This window comes from Megalobrama amblycephala, linkage group LG17 (assembly GCF_018812025.1).
Source record: "Megalobrama amblycephala isolate DHTTF-2021 linkage group LG17, ASM1881202v1, whole genome shotgun sequence".
Classification (NCBI taxonomy): Eukaryota; Metazoa; Chordata; class Actinopteri; order Cypriniformes; family Xenocyprididae; genus Megalobrama; species Megalobrama amblycephala.
In genome coordinates this window covers 16792895-16818424 of record NC_063060.1, presented here as the reverse complement: position 1 = coordinate 16818424, position 25530 = coordinate 16792895, and the positions used below count along the sequence as shown (strand labels likewise).

Genomic DNA, 25530 nt, shown 5'->3' with positions numbered 1-25530 from the left:
AAGAACAACTATGCTTCACAAGTTTACTGTAGTGAGGTAACCTTACACTGACTTCAGGTCAGGATTTGTTATTTCCAGTTATTAGCATTAAGACAGGATGGAACAAACCAAAAAGACACTACGGCAAGATTATTTAGCTGTCTGAAAAGTACTATGGACTGCAAATGTGAAAACAGCCTGATGGTAGCCAAGTGTAATGAAACAGAAGGTTCTATGACATGGTGTTATCCCACTGGGAGTTTTACTGATATTCACTTTTTTGTTGAATTTCTGATACTTAAAAGGGCTTTTCACACTTGAAATAGTTAACCCTTGGTCATTCGAAACCCCGGGTAAACAGAATCCTGGGTTATCCTGCTTCATGTTTCACACTGCTCATAATTTACCCAGGGTTAACAATTAATCCTGGGTATTCATAAGCTGACGTTTCACATTGCACATTCCTAAACCCTGGGTTAAAGTTCTTATTTGCATATTCGCTGTGTCAGTGTCATTGATTGGATAAACGCAGCAAGCAACCTGTTTACATAAGCTCTAGCATTGAGCATCCTCGTATTACCGAATGTACTATTGAGTTTATACTGAATGAAACGGCCTCTTCTTCACTCAAATCATGCATTTGACATTTTTCCTCTCAAACACTGAATTTGCTGTTTATATACAATGCACAGTGTTTCTGTGACTGTCCAAGGCAGGCAAATATGAGTACGCAATTGCTTGTCTGTTGCTAAGCGTACAATGCACAATGTTTCCGTGACTATCCAAAGCAGGCAAATATGAATACGCGATTGGTTGTCTGTTGCTAAGCATCTAGCTGTAACTAGGGATGTGCAACAGTGACCGAGTACTCGAGTACTTGCCCGTGACAGCGACGATCGATCATGTAAACGATGATTGAAATGTTTTTTTTCTTTTTTCTCCTGATTGGTTATAGTAGCACTTTGGGCGGCACTCTGAGCTCTGATTGTAAGCTTGAAAATGAAAGTTGTAATAACTACATCTGATTAATCTAATACAGGATGCGTTGGTTCAAGATATCAACATTTATTAACACGCTGGATGCGCTGCATATCACATGCTCAAATGCAATGCCAGATTTGAGACGGTCATATTGCTTTTAGATGTTTCTTTAAAAAAAAAAAAAGAACACTGATGTTAAAATAATGCAGCAGCATTTTTCGTCATTTGTTCAATGACATAATTTGCATGGCTTCTAAAACACGCAGGCAAATTATTGAATCACTTAATAATGTGATTAAAATAAAGCACAGATCTGCCATAAACATGGCATTATAATGAGAACTTTATAGAAATCTACATTATGAATCAGCGTGTCGAATCAGCGGTTCGGAGTGTCAGCAGTTTGGCGGTTTGACACGCGATCCGAATCATGATTCGATACGCTGATTCATAATGAACCGAAGCTTCCTGAAGCAGTGTTTTGAAATTGGCCATCACTATACAAGTAGTTATTTTGTTTTTTTGCCGCACCAAAAATATTCTCGTGGCTTCATAATTTTAATATTGAACCACTGTACTCACATGAACTGATTTAAATATGTTTTTAGTACATTAATGGATCTTGAGAGAGGAAATGTCATTGCTGGCTACGGAGGCCTCACTGAGCCATCGGATTTCAACAAAAATATCTTAATTTGTGTTCCGAAGATTAACGAAGGTCTTACATGTGTGGAACGGCATGAGGGCAAGTAATAAATGACATTATTTTCATTTTTGGGTGAACTAACCCTTTAAAGTAAAGTTGAATCCACCACCTACAGAGAACAAAAAGGCACTAGTAAGAATTCGTAGCTAGCTTGATCTTGGGAACTTTATGAGGAAATAGCAATCTTTTGATGGAGGCCTTGTCCACACTAATACGTTTTTTAGAGATGCACCGATTGATTAGCCAGGGATCGGAATCGGACGATTTCCCTCATAATCAGCCCAGATCGGTGATCGGCCGTTCAGTCTCACTTCTTACCGATTCCAAGCCGATCTGCTTTGTTACCAGCGGCATATAACGCCAGCTGCGCATTCTCGCTCTCTTCTCTCACTCGTCTCATTCGCTCCGGTTAAATAGTGCTTGTATTGCGCATAATTTTAGTAATTCCCGCAGGTTTCGCCCTCACACCTAAAGCGTGCGCACCGCTGATCTATATAAGTGAAGCGAACAAGCCACACTCAAACAGAGTCACAAGTACCAAAACGAGTAGCATAATGCGCTTAAACTGTCAAATACATACAAAAGTATGTCAAAACCAGCAGCACAGGCAATCTTGGCGAGTATACAGATAAACACAGTCAGTTTTGAATTGTTAAATAGCTAAGAAAGTGAACTCATGTTGTGTGTAACAGTATTGGGTCCGTTGAACACCGTTCATAAACTCTTAAAGGGACAGCAGTCCAATATTCCTGCTGCTGTCTGTCATGTTAATCAAAGAACAAAAGACAAAGAAAATCACTTTCTGCTATTGACTGAATACGTTTATAACTTTAAATGGTAAGAATTGATCTGTATTAATATTTACAATAAAGACTACAGAAATTAAGGTAACCAATGTAAAATAACACTGAATGTGTCATTTTACGTTTGATTACTTACATTTCTGTAGTATTTCTTACTTGAATAGAAACCCAGTTAACCCAAAAAAACTTGCTCTCTTAGCTCTCTTTATTCTAATGCATTTATTTGAGCTGTTTATATTTTATTACTGACTTTTCCTATTTTTTTATGAAAATAAAACTTTGCATTGAAGAAAAGTAGATTTTTGTTTGTATACGTTGTCAATTATAGTTCTTAGAAAGAAAATCGGAATCGGCAAAAATGTGTATCGGCCGATCTCACTAACAAAAAAAAATGGAAATCGGAATCGGCCAAGAAAATTGCAATCGGTGCATCTCTAACGTTTTTGTTTGAAAACGCATCTTTTTCTCTCCGTTTGGCCTTCCATCCACACCGAGACTGTTTTTGATTAACAAAAACAAAGCTTTTTGGTCGATAAATTCGAAAATGCCTTTCATGTTGTATTAGGGATATTTGAAAACAATGACACGTTTAGTCATGCAACGCATATTGTACCAACAGATATTCGTGTTTATACCACTTTTGTGTCTGATATGTACTATTCACTTTCACACAGTTGCTTAAATATTACTCTGCACACTCTTCATATCACAGTCCTGCAAAAATGACAGGAAATTTACTTGCATTTACTGTCCTTCGGCAAAGCATGCGGGCAGTTGCATTTTAGACCAAACATACAAGAGTGAGTGAGTGTGTCCAGGATACATCAGTGAACGGTGAGATATTTTGAAATGAAAACAGTTTTCAAATGTTTCCGAATTAGTGTAGACATAGCTCGGGGCTATTAATGATTTTGCTCCAGAAGCAATATACAACATAATAAATAATTAATAGAAGTTGGGCAAAGGTATATATATATAAACAGACACACACAGATTACTGAGATAATACATTTCTGACAAGTAAGCAAAAAACTGCAAATTATCATGACATCAAAGAACATTCTGTACCAGCTGAAACTGCACAAACTGAACCAAAAACAAAGCTTTTTTTTTTTTTTTTTGAAAACATATGGGTGAAGTCAAACACAGAAGCACAGAGCAGCAGAGACACTAACAGGTGTTTGTTTTTGTACAAACACCAGTGATAAGCAAGCAAAGCAATTTCAGATTGTGACGGTTGACGGGTTATAAATTTCATACACATGGGGGAATAAATGCAAGAAGAACTTGCTGATAACACTACGATAAGTTTAAATTTGTTCATGTAAGTTAAGGCAAAAGGTATGTAAAACTAACAATAATATTTTAAAATATTTTACAATTTTTACCAATATTTGATATCATTTATTAATTCAATGCAATTATTCAATAAATCTAATTACTGTTAATATAAATATACAACAAAAGTATAAGTATGTTACGTGGTTAATTCACATTGTCTCATAATGCATTAGTAATTTGTACAAATTGAAAGTTAAACAATTATTATGTATAAATTCATCTAGATTAAATAATACTGTAAAAGTATTTTTCATTAGTTAATACATTACGTATGAACCAATGTTAATATGGAACCTTACAGTGTTAATTATTAAGTTTAAAGTATTAAACCAATGTTTCTCTTTATAACCACGTGCTAATCAGAGATATAGTGATGCAAACTCAGCTCTGTGCTCTGTTGCTATCTGATAAAACCATGACATCTTAAATTTGTTAAACCTGAGGTGAAACTTCGCCCTTCCTCTTTTAATGATTACCATTTATTTTGACGGATTACTGATTTTGACTTTTCAATGATGTTGAAATGAGTGTGTTTGTAAAAATCAACTTAAGACAAAATTGACAGATAGAGAACCTCTGTCTAATATGATCAAACCAAGGGGGTTCAACAAACCTGACAGAGCAAAGCAAATTTTGATTTATTTATTTTTTGTACACGATTATTTGTGAGTGATACTGTCAGTCTTTTTTTCACGATATGAGTAATTTTAAATATCAGTGAAATTTCATAGTTATCGATACTTCATCAAAAACTAGTACTAGGTTAACTGAAATTAAAAGGTACAAGAACAAATAAACAGTCAGCAATAAAATAAGAACAAATAAACTAAATTACAAACAAAACAAAAAAATTTAACAGAACAAAAATGTGACCCTAGACCACGAAACCAGTCATAAGTAGCACGGGTATATTTGCAGCATACAATGTATGGGTCAAAATTAACGATTTTTCTTTTATGACAAAAATCATTATGATATTAAATAAAGATCTTCAGATATTTTGGACGTTTCCTACCATAAATATATCAAAAATGTAATTTTGTGAGTGCACTGCTACGCATTTTTGTGAGTGCATTGCTATGCATTGCTAAGGTCTTCATTTGGACAACTTTAAAGGTGATTTTCTCAATATTTAGATTTTTTGCACCCTCAGATTCCAGATTTTCAAAAAGTAGGCCAAATATTGTCCTATCCTAACAAGCAAGAAGTAACCATCTACAACAAAAATTAAATAATCACAATAAGGGGCCATTCACACAGAACGCGTCTTTGCATCTAAAAACGCAAGACGCAGCGCTCAGGAATGGTTTTAAAAAAGCGCAGCGCAGAATGCGAGGGTCTCGAGATGCGCTTTTGAGGCGTGATGCAATAACGACAATAACAGAAATAGGCAAACAGCAGAATTGACAGATACAAGTTTTGACATGGAAAAAAAGAAAATAAGATAATAATGAGCGCCTCCTCTGCCATGTTGCAGTCATATAAAACAGTTGTCATGCCAACTTGCTACTGTAAACAGAAGCTCGCAACGCTTGCCCCGCCTCCGAATTCTTCTGATTGGTCGACTGTTTTGGAACTGACATTGATGATTGGCGCTGCGTGTAAAAGTCATGTGCAAGACGCTGCAAAAGACGCGAGACGCGAGCGTAACGGTCATGCACGTCCGTCAAGCGCATGTTTACATAGAAAAACAATGGGAAAGTAGCGCATTGGAATAGAAAAACGTGTTGGCCCTAATACTGCATTTTCTTACTGTATAATTAAATATTGATTAAGCCTTATTAAAGCTACTTAATTTATTGTCAAGATTAGTGAATGATTTTCCCTTGTCTTTTGTTGTTTGATTATCAGCAGTTTTATGATAAGACAGAATGCACGGATACAATACTGTTACACGTTTTCTTTCTTAACTGTGTATGTTCACTTAAGACAAAATCAACTGTATTTACGAGAATACCTGCCAAAACGGTGCTTTAATATATCTGCGTTTGGCTCCGTCTAGGTGCGCACACAGAAAGCCACCTGGGGAACTTTTGCGGCTTAATGTGCTTTTAATAACACAGTTTAATTACATAAAGGTTTTGCAACAGCAGACTACATTTTACAACACCCACTTATTTCGTTGATTTGGATGTTTGAAAAGTTCAGGCTTTTTGGGGGAATGAAAGGAAACCGCTGTGAAGGAACAGAAGGTGCGCAGGATGGAATGTGGCTGCGGAACACAAATAATTGTTTTACCTCGATTACTTTGTTTTCAGAATGGTTGGAAGCCATTATTCAAATTGAAAAATCGATTACGATTAATTGCACAGCCCTACCAGTACGTCACAAACGTGCTTAGGTGCCATTTAGGACAGGGCCTATTTGTATTTGTTTGATGGGAAGCCTGGAAACCTGATTGAAAACATTATTTTTATCATTATGGAATCATTATTTTTCTGATTCCATTTATTGGTCAGGTTGCTCAGAAATTACAGGCTTTATTGTTAATTTTATGAGCTGATTACCAGGGTGCATATTTGCATGCAAACAGACATACATAGGTTACATATTTACCTTCGATAGATGGGGCTTGATCCTGGGCGGAGTACAACATTTCTTTAAAAGCCTGTGGAGAAGAGAAGAATATGAAACACCATTTCCAGAGGTCAGACAATTGGCTTTCATATTACACAGCAGCATGTGACTGGCATTGTGCCCGTGCTGACTGACAAGGGAACCTCTGCCAGGATACAGACAGAGTGAGAAGAAAGACATGAGTTCTTGAGTACAGAGGAGGAAGCACTAAAACTAAAGAATAATAGAGGAAATGGCTGTTTTTAACTTTGTCCGAATCAAGTATCGGACATCCCCTATAAGAAACACATGTCCTTGAATGAGAAAAAAAGGACAAAGTACTGGTTACAAAAGGTACAAGTGAAAAGGGCTTTGCAGCAATTCTGTAGGGTTGCCCCATTTGACTGGCCAATATTAGTTTTAAATCTGTTATTCAATATATATATTTTTTAATTACAATACACAAAATTTAACACACACTTGCACTCCAAATCCACTAAAAGATTTTTCAAACTATAAATGTGTATGAATTGTAACGTGCCCATTTTCAGGTATAATCGCTGTATAGTTTAAGGAAAAAGAAACTACAAAGTAGGGCTGCACAATCATGACAAAACCAAAATTGTTGATTATTTCCCTTGATATTGTAACCACTACTATTAACAGAATTAGAATTCACCAACAGAAATTAGAAATAATAACAAATTAGAAACAAATTATTTTTGTGTGGGGAAACATTATTCCAAATTTTTTGTGTACTGTACATAGACATCCACTATAAACTGATAACCATTTCTGAATTAGTTTATTGCCGTTTTATGCATCAGTAAATCAAGACAGTGACATTGCTATTGTTATCAACGCAATTTCAAGAGTGATTCACTGTTTAATGCAGAACTATAATTTAGGGGGTTCACAACTGCATTTAGATGCAGTTGTGAGTCAGAAAACTTTACAATGTGAATGTCGCTACTGGTGCTCTTAGCAGCGCAACAAATTTAACTTTTTTATATTCAAAATAAACTTTATCCAGAAAGCAGCCAAAGTGAGCAATGAACGACCTCAGTTACTTTTCTCACAAAAACTCAATTACAATAAATGTAGCTGTCCACACTGCATGATGAATCTCTAATTTACATTGTATATCGGTTTTTTTTTTTTTTTTGTAATGCTAAAAACATGATGGTCCTTGATAGAGCTGGGCGATATATCGCATGCGATTCTCACGCGCATTTCGTCAGTAAAGCCGGTTCCCTGATTACCGCTAAATCGCCATCACCTGCTTTCAAATGAAGCGCCATTTAACAGACAGAGCCGTAGTTCACTGATAAGCCACACAAATATCGCGTTCATTATCGAAGGCGATTCATCTGCGATATGAACGTGATATTGCGTGGCTTATCAGTGAACTACGGCTCTGTCAGTTAAATGGCGCTCCATTTGAAAGCAGGTGATGGAGATTTACCGGTAATCAGGGAACCGGCTTTACTGACGAAATGCGCGTGAGAATCGCATGCGATATATCGCCCAGCCCTAGCCCTTGACAGTGACAACAGAACTACTCATAACTGTTTTCTATATATAAATAAATCCTCATATTTCACAAAATGTAAATTGTTTTCTATAGCTTTACAGCACGATGCATTTTGCTACAACATATGGCTTATAAAAATGTGGCATGGGGGTTTCAAAAAATAGTGACACTGACATTGGCTGATCACAGTGTTAAAATAACAGTCATTTGTGTCAGCCTCAAATTTCTTGAATGGTGCAGCACTAGCAATTATGATAATCTCACCACTGCTTAACATAACGTACATAATCACCAAAAAATGTATAAGACCATTTTAAAGTCACCATGAAATCAGAATTGACAGTTCTTATTTTTTATAGTATATTGTAGAATTGATTTATCTGTGCACCATTTTTTTTTTTTTTTATTAGTATTCATGTGGCCTCAATCTTTAATTATAAGTAACTTCCCCTCCCTCTCACAGCTCATTTCTTCTGTTCTCTGATGACATTTACTGGCTCGAGGGTAGGACAACCTGTCACTCACATGATATGACAGCAATAGCAAACCACAACCATCCAATCAATTCCACATGGACAAAATCAAGTCCTGCCCAGTGTTAATTTCGTTGATGAATAATTTGTGTCAAAATTTGTGTCAACAACATGTTTTTCACAGATGAAAACAAGATGATGACTAAATAAAAATGCGTTTTGAATGACTAAAACTATTACTAATATCTACTCTAATTTTCGTCAACGAATAAAACGAGACGAAAATGATAGAGAGGGACGATTTGGGAAGATATCCAGTCAGTACTGCTGTCCTGTCTAGAAGATGCGCACATTTGAAGTGTAACGTGCTGATCTAACCGCGGGAAAAAGCGCAGCTGTTGCGCGCTTTAAAGGCTCGCGCAGCAGCACTTCAGACTAATGAATAATGAATGAATGGCGCACATTTGTGCCAAGCGATTGCTTATAAGCTAATGTTGATGAATTATGACAATGTTTACTACACAATGTTTATATGGTAGCATGTTTTAGACGGTTGTAAGAATGCATATTTTACCTCCCTCGTCTGATCTTAAATAAGTAGCCTGCTACAGTACAGACTGCAGACATTTCAGAATAAGAGTCTCTGTGTATTTTGGGATGGTTTATAATTATTATTTCCTGGTCATTATTGTTATTTTGTTTACACAATAAACTGTAATTTAATTTAATTTAATTTCTATTTAATTCATAGCAAACTACTGTATCTTCTGTCACAGGAAGGAAAGACTAAGAACATTATTTGACACATTCTATGTATTTTACAGGTATAAGGGTTATTATAGGAACATGTACAGAGCAAATCTATCATATAGGCTACATAAAATTATAATGAGAACATTATAATTGTGTGCTTGGGACATTTTCATATCGCTGCATCCCTGCTTCATATGTCACACTAGGTGAAAGGTCATTCAATGCAGTGGAGAAACACTGAGAAGTGATAGAGGCAGTAACTTTGCCTGTGGAACTCAAATCAATAACAACACATCAATATTTTGCTTGCCCTATATTAGTTGTTTTGCCTCATCATTACATCACAAGATATTGACAGGGAAACAATTGCTTCCCATCAAGCTCCTCTAATCTAACTCATCACATGATATTGTGCCCAGGTGTTCATGATATTCCAAATATATTTTTCTTCTTGGAATTTTCAGTCTGAACACACTACACACACTATTTATTAGAGCTGCTCATGACCAAAGAATTTCCCAGTCGACTGGAAGTAGTTTATTTAAAGGTGCAATGTGTAAAAAAGGTAAAACCTACTGACAGAAATGCAATATAATATACATAACTATGTTTTCAGTGGTGCATAAAGACCTTAATAATGAACCATTATGTTTTTATTACCTTAGAATGAGCCATTTCTATCTCATACACTGCGGGTATTGTGTCAGCCAGACGGCCACCGTAGCTTCTCAGAAAGAGAGGGTGCGCTGAAGGGGTGTGCGCTGTTAGCTGCAGTTCACAAACTAACCACTAGATGCTGCTAAAATTTACACATTGCACCTTTAAGCCATTAGTGGATTAGTCGCATGTTATAATATTAATTACTTAAATATATACTGGTGGGCTAAGATAGCAGGGTAATAATTTAGCTCTGCACGAATAACACTTGGATAGGCAATAAGTCAATAATAGTGCACACTTATCTGGGTTAAAGGGTTTGTTCACCCAAAAATGAAAATTCTGTCATTAATTACTCACCCTCATGTCGTTCCACACCCGTAAGACCTTCGTTCATCTTCGGAACACAAATTAAGATATTTTTCATAAAATCTGATGGCTCAGTGAGGCCTAAATTGCCAGCAAGACAATTAAAGTAAAGTCAATTCTGAGAATTCTTTCTAAACACTTTATAAATGTTACAAATGTATTGCTGAAACACATTACATAGACTGAGAATTGTGTAATGCTTAAATGTAAAGTTAGAGCGTTAAACAGTTTCACCAAGTCTCTGCTCAGGATTTTTTGGGTGGAGCTAAAACGGGGGTCTGATGACGCACTTGGACCCCCGAGCATAGCCCCGCCCCTAACACTATATAACTGTCGATGACGCACCGAGCGTGGCGCTGCCTCTAACGCTACAGCACAGCAGCTCACCCGCTCGTGTGTCGCATCGCTCCATTGCCCTTTGCAGTGCACATTTAGCTAGTAAATGCCTTCGTCACGCAAATGCATATTACATGGTTGTTATAATATACAATACAGCTCGGTCTCCTTATTTAAATTTCCTAAAACAATGATATGAAGGATTCTAAAGTGATCATTCTGCACCGGATAGTTTTACAAACTTTCATCAGACAGCTGGGATTCACAGATAATCCGCTGTTTTTGGTGAATGTGACATAGTCCACAGTAACTCTACTAAAATTTGCAACCCTCTAAATGATTCTTTTTATATGCATCAGTATGTTTGACTCAGACTCAAGTCAGTTGAGACTGCAGCTCTCGCGCGTGGGTGTGGTTTCAGCGCCGACAGCGACCACGCCCCAAGTGTTTGAGAGCAGAGAGCGCTGCCTATTTTTTGAGATTTTGATAACTTATTTCATTTACTTACAGATTTTTTTAATCATTCAAATTTGGCTGGGTGGTTATTAATACATTTTTCTACGGTGTGACAAACTCAGAACACATACTTTAAAATGACTTTACAAGGACTTTAACACTTTCAATGCCCAGAAAGCTACTAAAGACATATTTAAAACAGTTCATATGACTACAGTGGTTTGATACACGCTCTGAACCACTGATTCGATAAGATTAATAAAGCTTCGAAGCTTCATGAAGCAGTGTTTAGAACTCGCCCATCACTAGATATTGTTGAATAAAGTTGTTATTATGTTTTTTTTTGGAACACAAAAAGTATTCTTGTTGCTTCATAACATTAAGTTTAAACCACTGTAGTCACATGAACTGCTTTAAATACGTCTTTAGTAGCTTTCTGGGCATTGAAAGTGTTAATTGTCTTGCTAGCAATGCAGGCCTCACTGAGCCATCAGATTTTATGAAAAATATCTTAATTTGTGTTCTAAAGATGAACGAAGGTCTTATGAAGTGTGGAATGACATGATGTTGAGTAATTAATGACAGAATTTTCATTTTTGGGTGAACTAACCCTTTAATGTTAGAGTGAGCGGCCATGTAAAGTGACTCAAGTTAGGCTACTACTTACATGTTCCAAATGATAGGCCAAATTTAAGGTCGATATATAGGTGAACATTTGCCTGCAGAGTTTGCAGATCACTTTTTTTGGGGTTATCCTTAACCCTCTCGAAATTATCCCCAGTTTGGATTTTCTGTCCCACATAATTACCACATGGACCGTGTTAATTACCACATGGATCTGTCTGTCGTGGATTGCACCAACCGACCAATTAAAATTAGGTTGCCCAAGCCTCTTCTCATAAACTAATGTTTGGTCGACTATTAGGGGATAGCCCTACTATTTATACTAAAAAAAAATGGCACAGAACAGTGTATAAGCACAGAAATTGGGACACCTTTTCTGTCACGACTAAGTGGAGAACAAAATAAAAAACCCAGAGTGGAGCTGGAGCAATTACAGAACTGCTCAAATATTGCAATAATAATATATATATATATTTTTTTTTTATTTCAAAAAGTGGTCCAAATTATATGCAAATGCAGTTCTGCAGCATACAGTACAGGGCAGAAGTCTGCTGCAAAAACAGAACCTTGTAAGAAAACATAAGTTCAGAGGGAACGTGGCCTTGACAGCGGCATCAGAGATGTTTACTTGTTCTACCAGCAGGCCTGCACAGTTCTACACGGCAGCAAACACCACATTCACATGACTGAGAAAAAGGTCTTAAACTCAGAGGCAGCCTTGCCTCAGCAGGAATTTTTGAAACAGCAAAACTCTTTAGGGGTGTCCTAATTTGCGTACTTGTGCACAATTCATCCACTCACAGTCACAGTTTTCTTTATGTAGTGGAGGGGCTATCAGACTCCAACACTGAATGATAAAATAACCTTTTTAAATTAATAAACTAAATGGTTGAGTACATAGTGCATAGTGTAAGTGCACAGAGCGTCATTTGGAATACAACTTTTCTCTCACTTCTCTTTCCGAGCGTCAGGAAACATGTGATAGCCCACATAAAACACGAAAATCAGCAGAAAACGCTCATATCTCTACATAAGCTGACATCAGCTTTGTCAAGACTGTGTGACACAAAAGAAAGGTCACAGAACATAACAAATCAACACATTCATAGCGTCCAGCCACAATGGAGAACCCTGAAGATCAAAATAAAGGCAAGCGAGGGAGCATTATAAAGTCTTTTTTTGTGTGTGTGACGTAGAAAGTAAATCCTTCACCAGTTGGTTTTCCGCCATCATTTATATTTGATTCAAGCATGTACACCCCCAAAACACACCCTAACGAACACAATCCGCTGTGTACTACTCACCAAAAAGGGATGATGACTAATTAATTAGCAAATGTCCAAGAGGAAGGCAATAATCTCATTATGTGTAGGCCATTAAACCCTGAAGGAGCTGCAGTACACTTAAGCCCTGTCAACTCTAACCCAGTCCACTGTCAAAGACAAAAAAAAACTGCTTTGTATGCTCTCATGTGAAATAATGAAATTATGTAGTCTGCTAAGCATTGCTCTTTGAAGCTCTGTATCACCATCATATATGTTTGTTTTGAGAAAATGACTCCTGCAGGTAGTTACAGACCTGAAAAACAAAACAGATAAAGACTGCAGGGCAATCCCGAAAAAAAGAAAAGAAAAAAAAAAAAAAAATACAATTTTAACATGCATGTACACTGCCATTCTTAAATGTTCTATGCATTTGCTAAGTAGAGATGAAAAAAGAGGTTCAGTACAATTCATCCAACACAATGCTAGATTTTGGTCAATGTTATAAACTTGATTAACTTGTTCACCGTGTTCATTCTCAAATATTAAGTTTTCCCAATATTCCTAATGTAATATAAATCATAATATTAAGGATACACCCGTTATATTTCCAGATCTGAACCCTAAAAAAAAAAAATGCCCAAGCTGACTGTTTACAGAGATTTTCGTTTAACAACCCTACATCCTGGAATTGAGTGGATTAGCAGGTTGCCTATTATTTTGAGTTACGTATATTGTGATTAATTGAAACAATTGTTTAGTTTACCTATTGGTTCAGAATTGTTAAAAATATGAAGGCTGATCATGATTCATGAGCAGTGCGAAACATCTGGACACATTCACCTGCATCCATGCTGTTCATACAGACTCACATTAGCTTTAAAGCTACCAGCTGTTAGCTTTCAGTTACAGACTAACCCTGAACAGATATTAGTTATTAATCACACAAATCCAGAGGTAAACCTGTCTTTCGTTTAAACATTACATTATAATAACAGGTGACTTATTTTCGACAGGTTCACTGAGCTGAAGGAACTGTCTGAGGCAAAATAGCTCAACGTTGCTTTTCTTTGGCTCTTACCTCATATTGAATGTATTGTTTCCTCCACTCCGGGGTGATGTGGGCAGATAGGTGCTCGGTAAATTTCATTTTTATGAATTTTTCGGGGTGTTTTTGTCTGAGGAGAGTCTCGCGCTGCTGGAAAATTACCAGTGAATCATCGCGAGCAGAAAATCACCCTCAGATTAAAGGCTGTTTTTCGCTGCTCCGCGAGACACATATTCAGGGGAAATATTGCGATATTTTCAAACAGCCGACCCCAATGTTCCTCATTATCCCTTCAGGTGTTTTTTCAAGTACTGCGGGACGCTGGTAGCAGTGGTTTAATGGGCTTCAGGAGCTCCAGACAGAGGTCTTCTCTGCCTGATATCTGAGACTGAAGCTCCAGCGGCCGCCATCATTGTCGGAGAATGACGTCACGGCACGTCACCACAGAGGATGTTTTCCAGTTTGCGGTATGACCACTCATGCCTCTTAAAATAATTACTGTGAATTATAGAAATGCGAAATCAAGGACAGGTTATTCTTAACTAAAGGTCAATAGGTAAAACCTTTCTCATCGAATAAGAGTGCATCTGAATTCGTGTCACGTGAACCAGCTTGTTTATCTTTGATAGTCCGTTACAGTATCTAGGCTGAGTGACATGTTTCTCAACCGAGTCCAAGGCTCAGTCTACAAAGCAGAACTGCCCTGTTATATTGCTGTGCTGTCCACCCACCTATTAGTCTAAAAGATCAGTTTTTTCCCCGTTAAATTGATCTTTTTATGTATGTATACATTCATTCATTCATTTTATGTTGCTAAAACAATTAAATAAAGGATCAGATCTAATAAAAGCCCCGCCCCCACAATGAGCTCAAAAATATCAACAGAAAGAAACAAATATTTCATAAGGAAATAAAATTGTTCTTTTTCCCAATTGAAGAATCATTCCTACCCAATAAGTCAGCAAATGTATATTTAATAAACAATGACAAAAACAGCAAATAAACAGAAATTGCAAAGAAAAGAGAGCACTGAAAAAAAGAAGCACAAAATAGCATTTTAAAATAATTACAAAACATGACTCCTATTTAATTTTCAGAACATATAGCCTAAGATTTAATACGTATATAGGTCTATGTATTATTTTCTTATAAATATATACTGGAGAAGGATATTGCTATTACATTTAGCTGGACTTCTCTCTCATCTCTTGGAATGTTTTCTTAAGAGCTAATAAAAAGGAGGGCTGAATGTGTTGCTCTGTACATCAGCATGGAATTAGTCATGTTGTTCCATCAGTATGCTGTGGATCTCCAGGAACGTGGGCCTTTCTTTGGCATTTCTCTTCCAGCAGTTGAGCATGAGGCTGTACACTGAATCTGGACAGCAGGCCGGCTTTGGCAGATAGACCTGAGGGGTTAAAAAAAAAAGCTCAGCACTGACACCTTTTGTATTTTCCATGTTATTACATGGATTCTTCCTGACTCATCTTGCAGTGGCAGCTATTTTTAGGTACTGGAGGGAAAACGCACAGATATTTAAGGAGCCCCGCACATGACATGCGGGGAAAAATGTGTAGGCTATCATGACTACAAACTAGCAATTTGTTCCCACAACTTACTAATTTGTTCCCTTGTTTTAAGTAAATAGTGTTCAAAATGTTCCCTCGGTTTACTAAATCGGGGCCACATTGTAATAGTTAGTTAGTAAAAAAAAAAAATTATATATATATATATATATATATATATATATATATATATATATATAAATATAATGAACTATAATAGAATAATAGAAATGAAAATAAACTACAAAAAAATGAATAAAAATGATTCAAATTAAGATTAAGAAACAAATAAAAATATTTAGTAAATAAACAAATTAACATTAAAATATAATATTCATTAACAGCAACTGTATATATATATATATATATATATATATATATATATATATATATATATATATATATATATATATATATATATATATATATATATATATATAAACCTGGGAAATTATATATTTGTTAAGCATTACATACTGTATATGGAACATTGTTATCAGTTCATTAAATTAAAAAAGGTTTACTGAGATTTTTTTGTTTTCTGGAGGTCTCTGATGGGTGACCTGTAACAGCCTTGCTGTACATGAAAATGATTTACACAGATACTGCAAGACTTGGCTTGCCAGGGATGAGAGTTATTATAATTGCATGCACTGCAAGTCTCACCTGTTTGTTTTGATCTCTAAAAAACTCTCCCTTGTTTTCGATCACCTGTTCGTCTGTAAATTGGGCATATGGCTGCTCTTTGCACAGGGTTAGAATCTCCCACAGGGTCACCCCGAATGCCCACACATCACTGGCCATGGTGAACTTACCCTGTAGAAACACAGATGATCAAACAGATTTGAGTTTAAAGGGTTAGTTTACCCAGTAATGAAAATTATGTCCCACATGTCGTTCCAAAACCGTGAGACATAATTTACCACTTTATTTACAAAATATTAATCTTCGAGGCACGTTTACGCAGCGTCTGCTCTAGCGTTAACACAATACGCATGTGTCATGGTACTCTCATGAACGCCCGTTGGAGATTACTATTATTCATCATGGAGCGGTTTCGGACAGAGATTAAGCCTAGTCCTAGATTAAATGTTCGGTGGCCAAGAGAGCTCAACGCGCTGCAACTGAAGAAAAATTAAGAAAACATCTTCATCAGTTTGACAGCACATGTGATGCAAATAATGCTGCAGAAATACTCTGCAAAAGTTCCCAACGCAACCAAATACAGAAATACTCTGCAAAAGTTCACAACGCAACCAAATACAGAAACGCGCTGCAAATAGCACAGGTGACAACGGAAATGTTTCAAGGGGACCCCGACAAGTGATGAACCTGGTTGAGACATGCTTATTGTTCAATGTCTATTCGTCAGTGGTGTTGTCGATGACCTGAAATGTGAGTTTCGTTGATTTTAAAGGGATAGTTCACCCAAAAATGAAAATTACCCCATGATTTACTCACCCTCAAGCCATCCCTTTCAGACAAACACAATCAGAGTTATTAAATAATGTCCTGGCTCTCCCAATCTTTATAATGGCAGTGAAAAGAGGATGAGATTCTCAAGCCCCAAAAAGTGCAACCATCCATCATAAAAGATAACCACATGGCTCAGGGGGTTAATAAAGGCCTTCTGAAGCAAAGCGATGCATTTGTGTAAGAAAAATATCTACATTATACCAATAAACAATACAGATTTATTTTCACAACCTTCTTTGAACATATTTACCAAGGGTGCCAATAATTCTGACCACACAGTAAAATCCCCCGAGTTAAATCAACTCTGCTCAGTGGACATATGGTCCCTCTCTAAATAGTGTTAAAGTAACACTGAAGCAGAGTTAAAGTTAATGAGATAATTAAGCAATTAATAAGGCTGTGACTGAAGTCAGTTGTAGTTATTGTGTTTCTCTTTTCTTCAGTGATTCTGCTTGTTAACAGCAGGTGTTCATCACTAATGCACAATCATAACTTAATTGCTTAATTATCTCATTCACTTTAACTCTGCTTAAGTGTTATTTTAACACTATTTAGAGAGGGACCATATGTACTCTCAGAGCAGAGTTGATTTAATTCTGGAGATTTTGCTATTGGCTATATAGTTTATTTTGCTTATTTTAAAAGAAATTTCTCTTGCTTAGTAAAGCTTTTTTTATTTTGATTTTTTTATTGCAGCCTTTTTTTTTTTCTTATTGCAGCCATTGTTTCCTTGGATTTACTTCTCAGTTCCATGTGATTTTAAGCTGTTCTTGGTTCATTCCATGTTTTATAGGCAACTTCTGTCATGCTAATTCTGATTAGCACATTTGGTTTTAAATTTAAATCTTGTTTATTTTAGTTCAGGACTTTTTAGTCCAGGTGTTAGTAATCTGTACTTTATCTGTGTTTCAGAAGCCATTCTTTGCCATTTTTAAGCCACGATTAACTATCCTGGATTAAAGCCTACTCCTGGCTTAATTTAAACCTTGTCCGGGAAACCGCTTCAAATTTATGTTCCAAAGATGAACAAAAGTCTTATGGGTATGGAATGACATGAATGTGAGTAATTAATAACAGAATTTTAATTTTTGTGTGAACTAACCCTTTAAGGCACCGCATATTTGACTCTATCAGGCTTACCAGTAGGATGCTCTCCCAGGACATCCAGCGGATGGGAAGCACAGCTCGTCCCTGTATACGATAGTAATCTCCACGATACAGGTTTCGGCTCATGCCAAAGTCAGCGATCTTGATGATGTTATTTGTGCCCACTAAACAGTTGCGTGTAGCAAGATCACGGTGAACAAAATTCAGGGATGACAGATACTTCATTCCAGAGGAAATCTGAGTGGCCATGTTGATCAGTATTCTGTAGCTACAGAGAAAAAGAAAAAGACATTTACAGTATTTTATGCTATTTATAAATTTCCACCTGTTCATGAAACAAAACTATTATATGGCTTTAGAAGACATGGAATATAGTGCAGAATTCAAATCAACAACTCTTGAGCGTATGTCTGCACTGAAAGTGAAATGACCCTGTTATTTTTTCAAAGTGCATTTTTATATTGGTCCAATCAAAAATCATGGTCTCTGGTCCATATTTAACAAGTTATGAAGTAAAGTATTTAGCTTCCGCCAGACCGCCTTCTGTATTCTACTTATGAAGAAAGTGTAAAACTCTAGCAGTTCAAAAAGCAAACGCTACGTCCTACACCTTCCCTATTCAATTTACGGAAAAAGTGTAACTGACACGACGCCAGTTTACACTTTCTTTGTAACTTGAATACGGAAGGTGGTCTGGCGGAAGCTAAATACTTTACTTCATAACTTGTTAAATATGGATATTTTTTTACACAAATGGATCGCTTCACTTCAGAAGGCCTTTATTAACCCACTGGAGCCATGTGGAATATGTTTATGGTGGATGGATATGGATGGAGACACTTTCTTCAGGATCATACTCGTTTGGTAACGCTTACTGCCATTATAAAGCTCAGATACGTCAGGATATTTATTCATATTTCTTCGACTGTGTTCATCAGAAAGAAGAAAGTCATATACACCTAGGATGGCTTGAGGGTGAGTAAAGCTTGGGGTAATTTTCATTTGAAAGTGAACTAATCCTTTAAGTAACATTTTTGGTCTTTAAAACATCTTTTTACTTTGTATTATTATTTTAGTCTTAAATGTTTTTGATTAAATTAATCAAAATCATTTATTTAATTTAAATATTAAATTAAAATTTAAGATTTGAATCAAACCATAAATATTTGAACAACAACAATAGGCTACTACTACTACTTCTACTACTACTATCACTATAACTACTTCTAATAATAATAATTTGGCTGTAACAAATTATTTAATGCTTTTTTTAAGTTTTTTTTTTTTTTTTTTATTACTTCAGTCTGATATACCTGATGGTAGCCAAGTCACCAGCCTCAACTCCTTCATCCTGCAGCTCATGGCGGGACAGGAACTGATTGAGGTCTCCGTTCTCCATGTACTCCGTGATCATGCAAAGTGGATCACTCTCAACACACACTGCCAACAGGCGAATGATGTTTGGGTCTCTTAATCGTGAGATGATCCTGATCTCTTTCAAGAAGTCGTTCCTGAAAATGTATATTTCCTTGAGGAAAGTTTAAACAGTCCTAAAATGGCTGGACAGCATCTGTAAAGCAAAAAGCAGTGCTTCTCAGCAACAACAGGCATGTAACATAGATTGCGGGACACCTGCACCTGTGTGTTACCTTGCATTTTTGTTTGCGTCCTCTCTTAGGGTCTTGACTGCTACGAGCATTGGCTCATCACTGATGTCATCACAATGATCCTTCATGAATTCCTGCATTCCCTCAGCTTCACACAGATGAACCTGCAGAAGGTATGAACACATATAACAAATAACTTAACCAAGAATAGCTTTATGGTGAAGAGAACTTTTCACCAACCTCTCCAAATTGTCCCTCTCCAAGTTTCTCTTTAAAAGTTAGTCTCTCCCTTGGAAACTCCTCCAGAGCTCCATCCCTTCCTGGAGATAAGGGCATGTTGACCACAGTGACACGATAACTGTGGGCACCGGCGGCTTCCTGCTGGCTCACAATGTCTGCCTCTGCGTAGTGTGGGGCCTCATCTGTAGGGTGGGCCGTAGAGGGTTTGGAAGGGGCATCGATCATTGCTGTAACACAACCATATGAACATACTGTAGGCATGTTATGTTGTTAAAGGGATAGTTCACCCAAAAATAAAAAAAAATCTCTCTCATCATGTCAGCTAAATTAATGAATGTAACATTCCAAACCTCATACCAAACCTGTTATATGTTACTTGTTATATATATTATATATATATTACACACACTGGACAAAAATTGTAAATGCAACACTTTTGTTTTTGCCCCCATTTTTTTATGAGCTGAACTCAAAGATCTCTTGTTCCAGTTCCTGCCAATATCCAGCAACTTTGCACAGCCAAAGTTATCCAAAACTTTGTTTTGGGGTCTAAGATTTTTAAAATTTTCATATTTATGTGATCAAAAATACAGTAGAGTACTATTGAGAATATTATTACAATTTAAAAATGCATAAAACAGCATAAAACTAGTCCATACAATTCCAACTCTTGTCCATACAACTCCATCTCTAAAGCCATATCATAGCTTTAGCTATAGCTTTGGTAAAAGGTTTGATGTGTGATGATATCTTTGATGTCCAGCCTCACATGATATGTTGAAAGAAGCCATATTTGAATTAAGAGATTTTAGTCTGAACTTACATAGGCTACACATAATGAGCTTGAATATATATATATATATATATATATATATATATATATATATATATATATATATAAATGTATATAAAACCTCAAGACTCTTTAAAGGATTAGTTCACTTTCAAATTTAAATTTCCTGATAATTTACTCACCCCCATGTCATCCAAGACGTCCATGTCCTTCTCTCTTCAGTCAAAAAGAAATTAAAGGTGCCCTAGATTATGTTTTTAAAAGATGTAATATAAGTCTGAGGTGTCCCCTGAATGTGTCTGTGAAGTTTCAGCTCAAAATACCCCATAGATTTTTTTTAATTAATTTTTTTAACTGCCTATTTTGGGGCATCATCAGTATTGTATACTGTTATATTGTTTACTTCTGATTTTGAATGAGTTTGATAGTGCTCCGTGGCTTACGGGTAATGCTACACTGTTGGAGAAATTTATAAAGAATGAAGTTGTGTTTATGCATTATACAGACTGCAAGTGTTTAAAAATGAAAATAGTGACGGCTCTCTTGTCTCCGTGAATACAGTAATAACCGATGGTAACTTTAACCACATTTAACAGTACATTAGCAACATGCTAACGAAACATTTAGAAAGACAGTTTACAAATATCACTAAAAATATCATGTTATCATGGATCATGTCAGTTATTATCGCTCCATCTGCCATTTTTCGCTATTGTTCTTGCTTGCTTACCTAGTCTGATGATTTGGTTGTGCACAGATCCAGACTTTAATACTGGCTGCCCTTGTCTAATGCCTTTTATAATGTTGGAAACGTGGGCTGGCATATGCAAATATTGGGGGCGTACACCCCGACTGTTACGTAACAGTCGGTGTTACAGACATCCCAACCTGCAAAGTCATTTCAGGGAGGTAACCCTGGCATCCTGGCCAAATTTGCCCATTGGCCTCTGTCCATCATGGCCTCCTAATCATCCCCATATACTGATTAGCTTCATCACTCTGTCTCCTCTCTACTAATAAGCTGGTGTGTGGTGGGCGTTCTGGTGCAATATGGCTGCCGTCGCATCATCCAGGTGGATGCTGCACATTGGTGGTGGTTGAAGAGATTCCCCCTTCTATATGTAAAGTGCTTTGAGTACCCAGAAAAGCGCTATATAAATGTAAAAAATTATTATAATTATTAATTATTATTATATGACAATTTAGTTCAAACTTTGACCTGAGGAGGGCAGTAATACACTTAGCAGTGTCTACACTGCCAGAATTTTAATAGAGAGGAAGAAGAAGAGAGCTAGTTCAAAATGAGCATTTATGGTTAAAATGTATACAATTTTAAGTTTTTTTTAGAAAATGAGCGATGGTTTCTCTAGATAAGACCCTTATTCCTCATCTGGGATCGTGTAAAACGCTTTGAAGCTGCAATGAAACTGTAATTTTGACCTTCAACTGTTTGGGCTCCATTGAAGTCAACTATAAGGAGAATAATCCTGGAGTGTTTTCATCAAAAACCTTAATTTCTTTTCGACTGAAGAAAGAAAGACATGAACATCTTGGATGACATGGGGGTGAGTAAATTTGAAATTTTAATTTGAAAGTTAACTAATCCTTTAATGTTACACTGAGCAGCCCTAACCAAGGTTTTCCGTAGCCTGGAATTCTGGTAGTTTCCGTAAAAGTTGGGATGGCTCCTGATAGTCAGATCCCATGGGGAAAATCCTTTCATAAGTGGAATTGGATTCAACATCACTGGAAAGAGAGGAGTGACGGTGGGTGAATGCCTCTCTCTGAACAGAAAGACGCACGGTCAGCTCATCATCCAGCATACGCCGAGAGGCCTGTTAATGTTACATATATGTTACAATAAAAACCACAAGCTGACAGGGTGAATGTTATACAACTTTCTATTGCAAAAGATTACCAATAGTCATTTTATGCTTAGGAAATGTACAGCAGGCTTAAAGCTCAAGTTAATAAAGTTGAGGTTGGCGACGAAGATGATAATCTTACCTTCTCAATCATCTTCTGCCAGACCTGCCGCCATAGTATGATTATTATGATGGCCAACAGAATGACGATAATGGCCACCAAACAGCCTATTAGGATCCGTGTGTTGCTGTCATCAGTTTTGTGGGTGGGATCATCAACTGCAGAATATTTGGCATGGAAAAGATGATTCAAAATGTTTATATTTCACAGAATCAAATGCTATTCTGTGAATAGTTTTTTGCAAAAGGACATTATTCCAATAATTCTAATAAAAAGTCAACGTTATGATTTCTCCCATTCATATACAGTGAAAATATTCATGCCCCATCATTTTTTACATTTTATTAAGCTGCAGCATTATGCTAAAACTCTGTTTTATCATTTAGTGTATAAGAAATAATTTTCATTGTGTAACTGTGAAATTTTTGTGGCCATTGCATGAAGTAATGAACATCAGGGGGTGCTGTTGCCTGCAAATTCATATTGTACTCTACAAATGTAACAACCAAATGGCAACATGCAAGAGCTGATAATTATTCACAAAGAATTATGAATGGTATGTAAAATAATTGTACTGATTATACCTGGATAAATACCTGGGGTTTGGTTTCGTTTACGAGGAACAAGAGAGGTGTTGTACACTGCTGTATCTGAAAGGTGGATTTGGGTAAAAGGCATTTTAAACTGTAGCAGTACTTTATTTTTAGTAGGCTATTAATATGCTATGCAAATGAATAGTGAAAAAGGAAACAGATAAGAAAAGGAGATTTAGAGATGAAAGAAAGAAAATGCAGAGTGATTAAACCTCTATTACCTGACTGGAAAGCAATTTCACTGAACATCATCCAGATGTCATTGAATACAAAATGGCACCTAATTGCGCTGGCCCTGCGGTTGCCAAGGGAAACTGTGACAAACCGAGCACTTGGACTGATGTTGTCTGCTTTCGGCTTGAACAAAACAGGATTGGGCTCCCAGTCTGAATCCGAACGAAAGTAACACATGGCCTGTCTGAAGATTCTTACTCCCCATGTGTACATGTTGTTTGTGTGGACCTATTGAAACAGATGGTTATCCATTCAAATTAATAATAACACAAAGTATCACTACAATACTTTGTATTATCATTGTATTATTATTATTATTATTATTATTATTGTTACTATTACTATTACAACATAGGCCTACATACCCCTTCTGAAAAAGAAGTAGCCTATTATGGATATAATATACTTTACCATAATTTCATAATTGAAATATGGTTGTTGAATGTATGACAAGCATTAATTGTAAAATTATAATATACTTTAATGTCATATACAGATAATAACAGGTGAACATAATTAGGAACCATTGAAAAATAAAATATGAATATATAAAATGTACTTTAAAGGAAAATGTTTGCGTTACTAATGAAACCTCCATTTCCTGATGGAAGGAGAGAGACATTGGGCCTTATTTTAATGATCTAAGTGCATGGTCTAAAGCGCACGGCGCAAGTGCACTTAGGGCGTGTCCAAAAGTTTAAGGATGGGAAAAATGGTCGCGCGCATGAGTAATGGGTATGTTTTGGGTGTAATGTGCAATAAACCAATCAGAGTCTCATCTCCCATTCCCTTTAATGGGAGATGAGACTCTGAGAATGGGAGATGACCCAGTTGTGCTCGTGCCATGGCGGATTCACTATTTACATGGTGGAATTTGCAAGTGGAAAAACTGAACACTTCTCTAGCGAGGAAACGGATTGACGGGACAAGCCGGATTCCTTTAGGCGCATATTACTGACGTGCTCTTTAAATAACAAAAAAAATATTGCGCCATTGACCAGGTTTCAGTGGGTCAATGGCGCAGTCTATTTCAGTTGCCTCAAAATAGCATCGTGCCATCAATGCGCCTGAAGACACCTCGTTTTCAGAATAGCACGCCCATGGGTGCACAAATGGGCTCAAATGCATTTGCTATTTAAACAACGTGGTGCAGGACGTGAAAATGATAACTGCGTTGGGATGAATCTAGCAAAGAACACTTGCCTCGTGTCTGGCACTGCATTGCGCCGGGTGTATGATAAAGGTGTCCAAGGTGTTGAATGAGAGACACTAGGCGTCGCACTTGGGAGCCCCAAACAGGAACATTACCACTGGGTCACGACTACCCTCGTGCAGATCTTTCAATGCTTTGGCCTGATAGACTTGCAGGAAGCATACCCCACCATTGAGGGTAGTGAGGATGGAGGTCCTGGCTAAACATGTTCTGGCAGAGAAAGGTGTCTTCCACGACTTTGAGATCTCCTCATGCACTTCTAGGAAAATTTGAACCGGGCATTCCCCAGCATGCTTGGGTTCCCCTAGTTGAGTTTCTGGATGAGACTGGGGGAGCTCTTGGGGGACCATTGGAGCGCAACACTCAGCCAAGCTCTGAACCCTGGAACCAATCGTCCAACCAAGTGTTCAAGACAGGGCGGAGGAGTCCATTCAAACCTAATGCTGGTGGCAGCCTGGGCAAGCACAACTGCCAACTCAGTGTCAGACTGAGAATGAACCGTCACACCCAAAGTTGGAAGTCCAGTCGCGTCCTCGGAAGGCGTAAGCCTGCCAGCTCATCTTCCCCTCCAGCCCTGAATGAGAAGCCCCAAACAGGAACATTACCACTGGGTCACGACTACCCTCGTGCAGATCTTTCAATGCTTTGGCCTGATAGACTTGCAGGAAGCATACCCCACCATTGAGGGTAGTGAGGATGGAGGTCCTGGCTAAACATGTTCTGGCAGAGAAAGGTGTCTTCCACGACTTTGAGATCTCCTCATGCACTTCTAGGAAAATTTGAACCGGGCATTCCCCAGCATGCTTGGGTCCAAGTGTTCAAGACAGGGCGGAGGAGT

At 37.1% G+C, this 25530-nt stretch overlaps 2 protein-coding genes across 5 annotated transcripts in view; both read right to left on the bottom strand.

Moving 5' to 3' along the window:
* Positions 1–14522, bottom strand: part of xpr1b (xenotropic and polytropic retrovirus receptor 1b) — a 42324-nt gene extending 27802 nt beyond the window's left edge. The window contains exons 1-2 of the mRNA XM_048164906.1: positions 13912–14522; positions 6367–6418 (exon numbers count right to left, since the gene is read on the bottom strand). Coding sequence (XP_048020863.1) covers positions 6367–6418; positions 13912–13980 — 121 coding nt within the window. The 5' untranslated portion in view covers positions 13981–14522. The remainder of the gene's footprint in view (positions 1–6366; positions 6419–13911) is intronic.
* Positions 14523–14876: 354 nt separating this feature from the next.
* The window catches only part of ddr2b (discoidin domain receptor tyrosine kinase 2b), a 29815-nt gene continuing 19161 nt past the window's right edge, over positions 14877–25530 (bottom strand). For 3 of the 4 annotated variants that reach the window (XM_048164902.1, XM_048164903.1, XM_048164905.1), the window contains 10 exons: positions 23467–23707; positions 23237–23302; positions 22674–22810; positions 22300–22501; positions 19874–20100; positions 19676–19797; positions 19340–19537; positions 18060–18294; positions 16110–16259; positions 14877–15286 (listed from right to left, as the gene is read on the bottom strand). In XM_048164902.1, the coding sequence (XP_048020859.1) occupies positions 15155–15286; positions 16110–16259; positions 18060–18294; positions 19340–19537; positions 19676–19797; positions 19874–20100; positions 22300–22501; positions 22674–22810; positions 23237–23302; positions 23467–23707 (1710 nt within the window). In that variant the 3' untranslated portion in view covers positions 14877–15154. The remainder of the gene's footprint in view (positions 15287–16109; positions 16260–18059; positions 18295–19339; positions 19538–19675; positions 19798–19873; positions 20101–22299; positions 22502–22673; positions 22811–23236; positions 23303–23466; positions 23708–25530) is intronic. The other variant, XM_048164904.1, reaches the window with a different exon arrangement.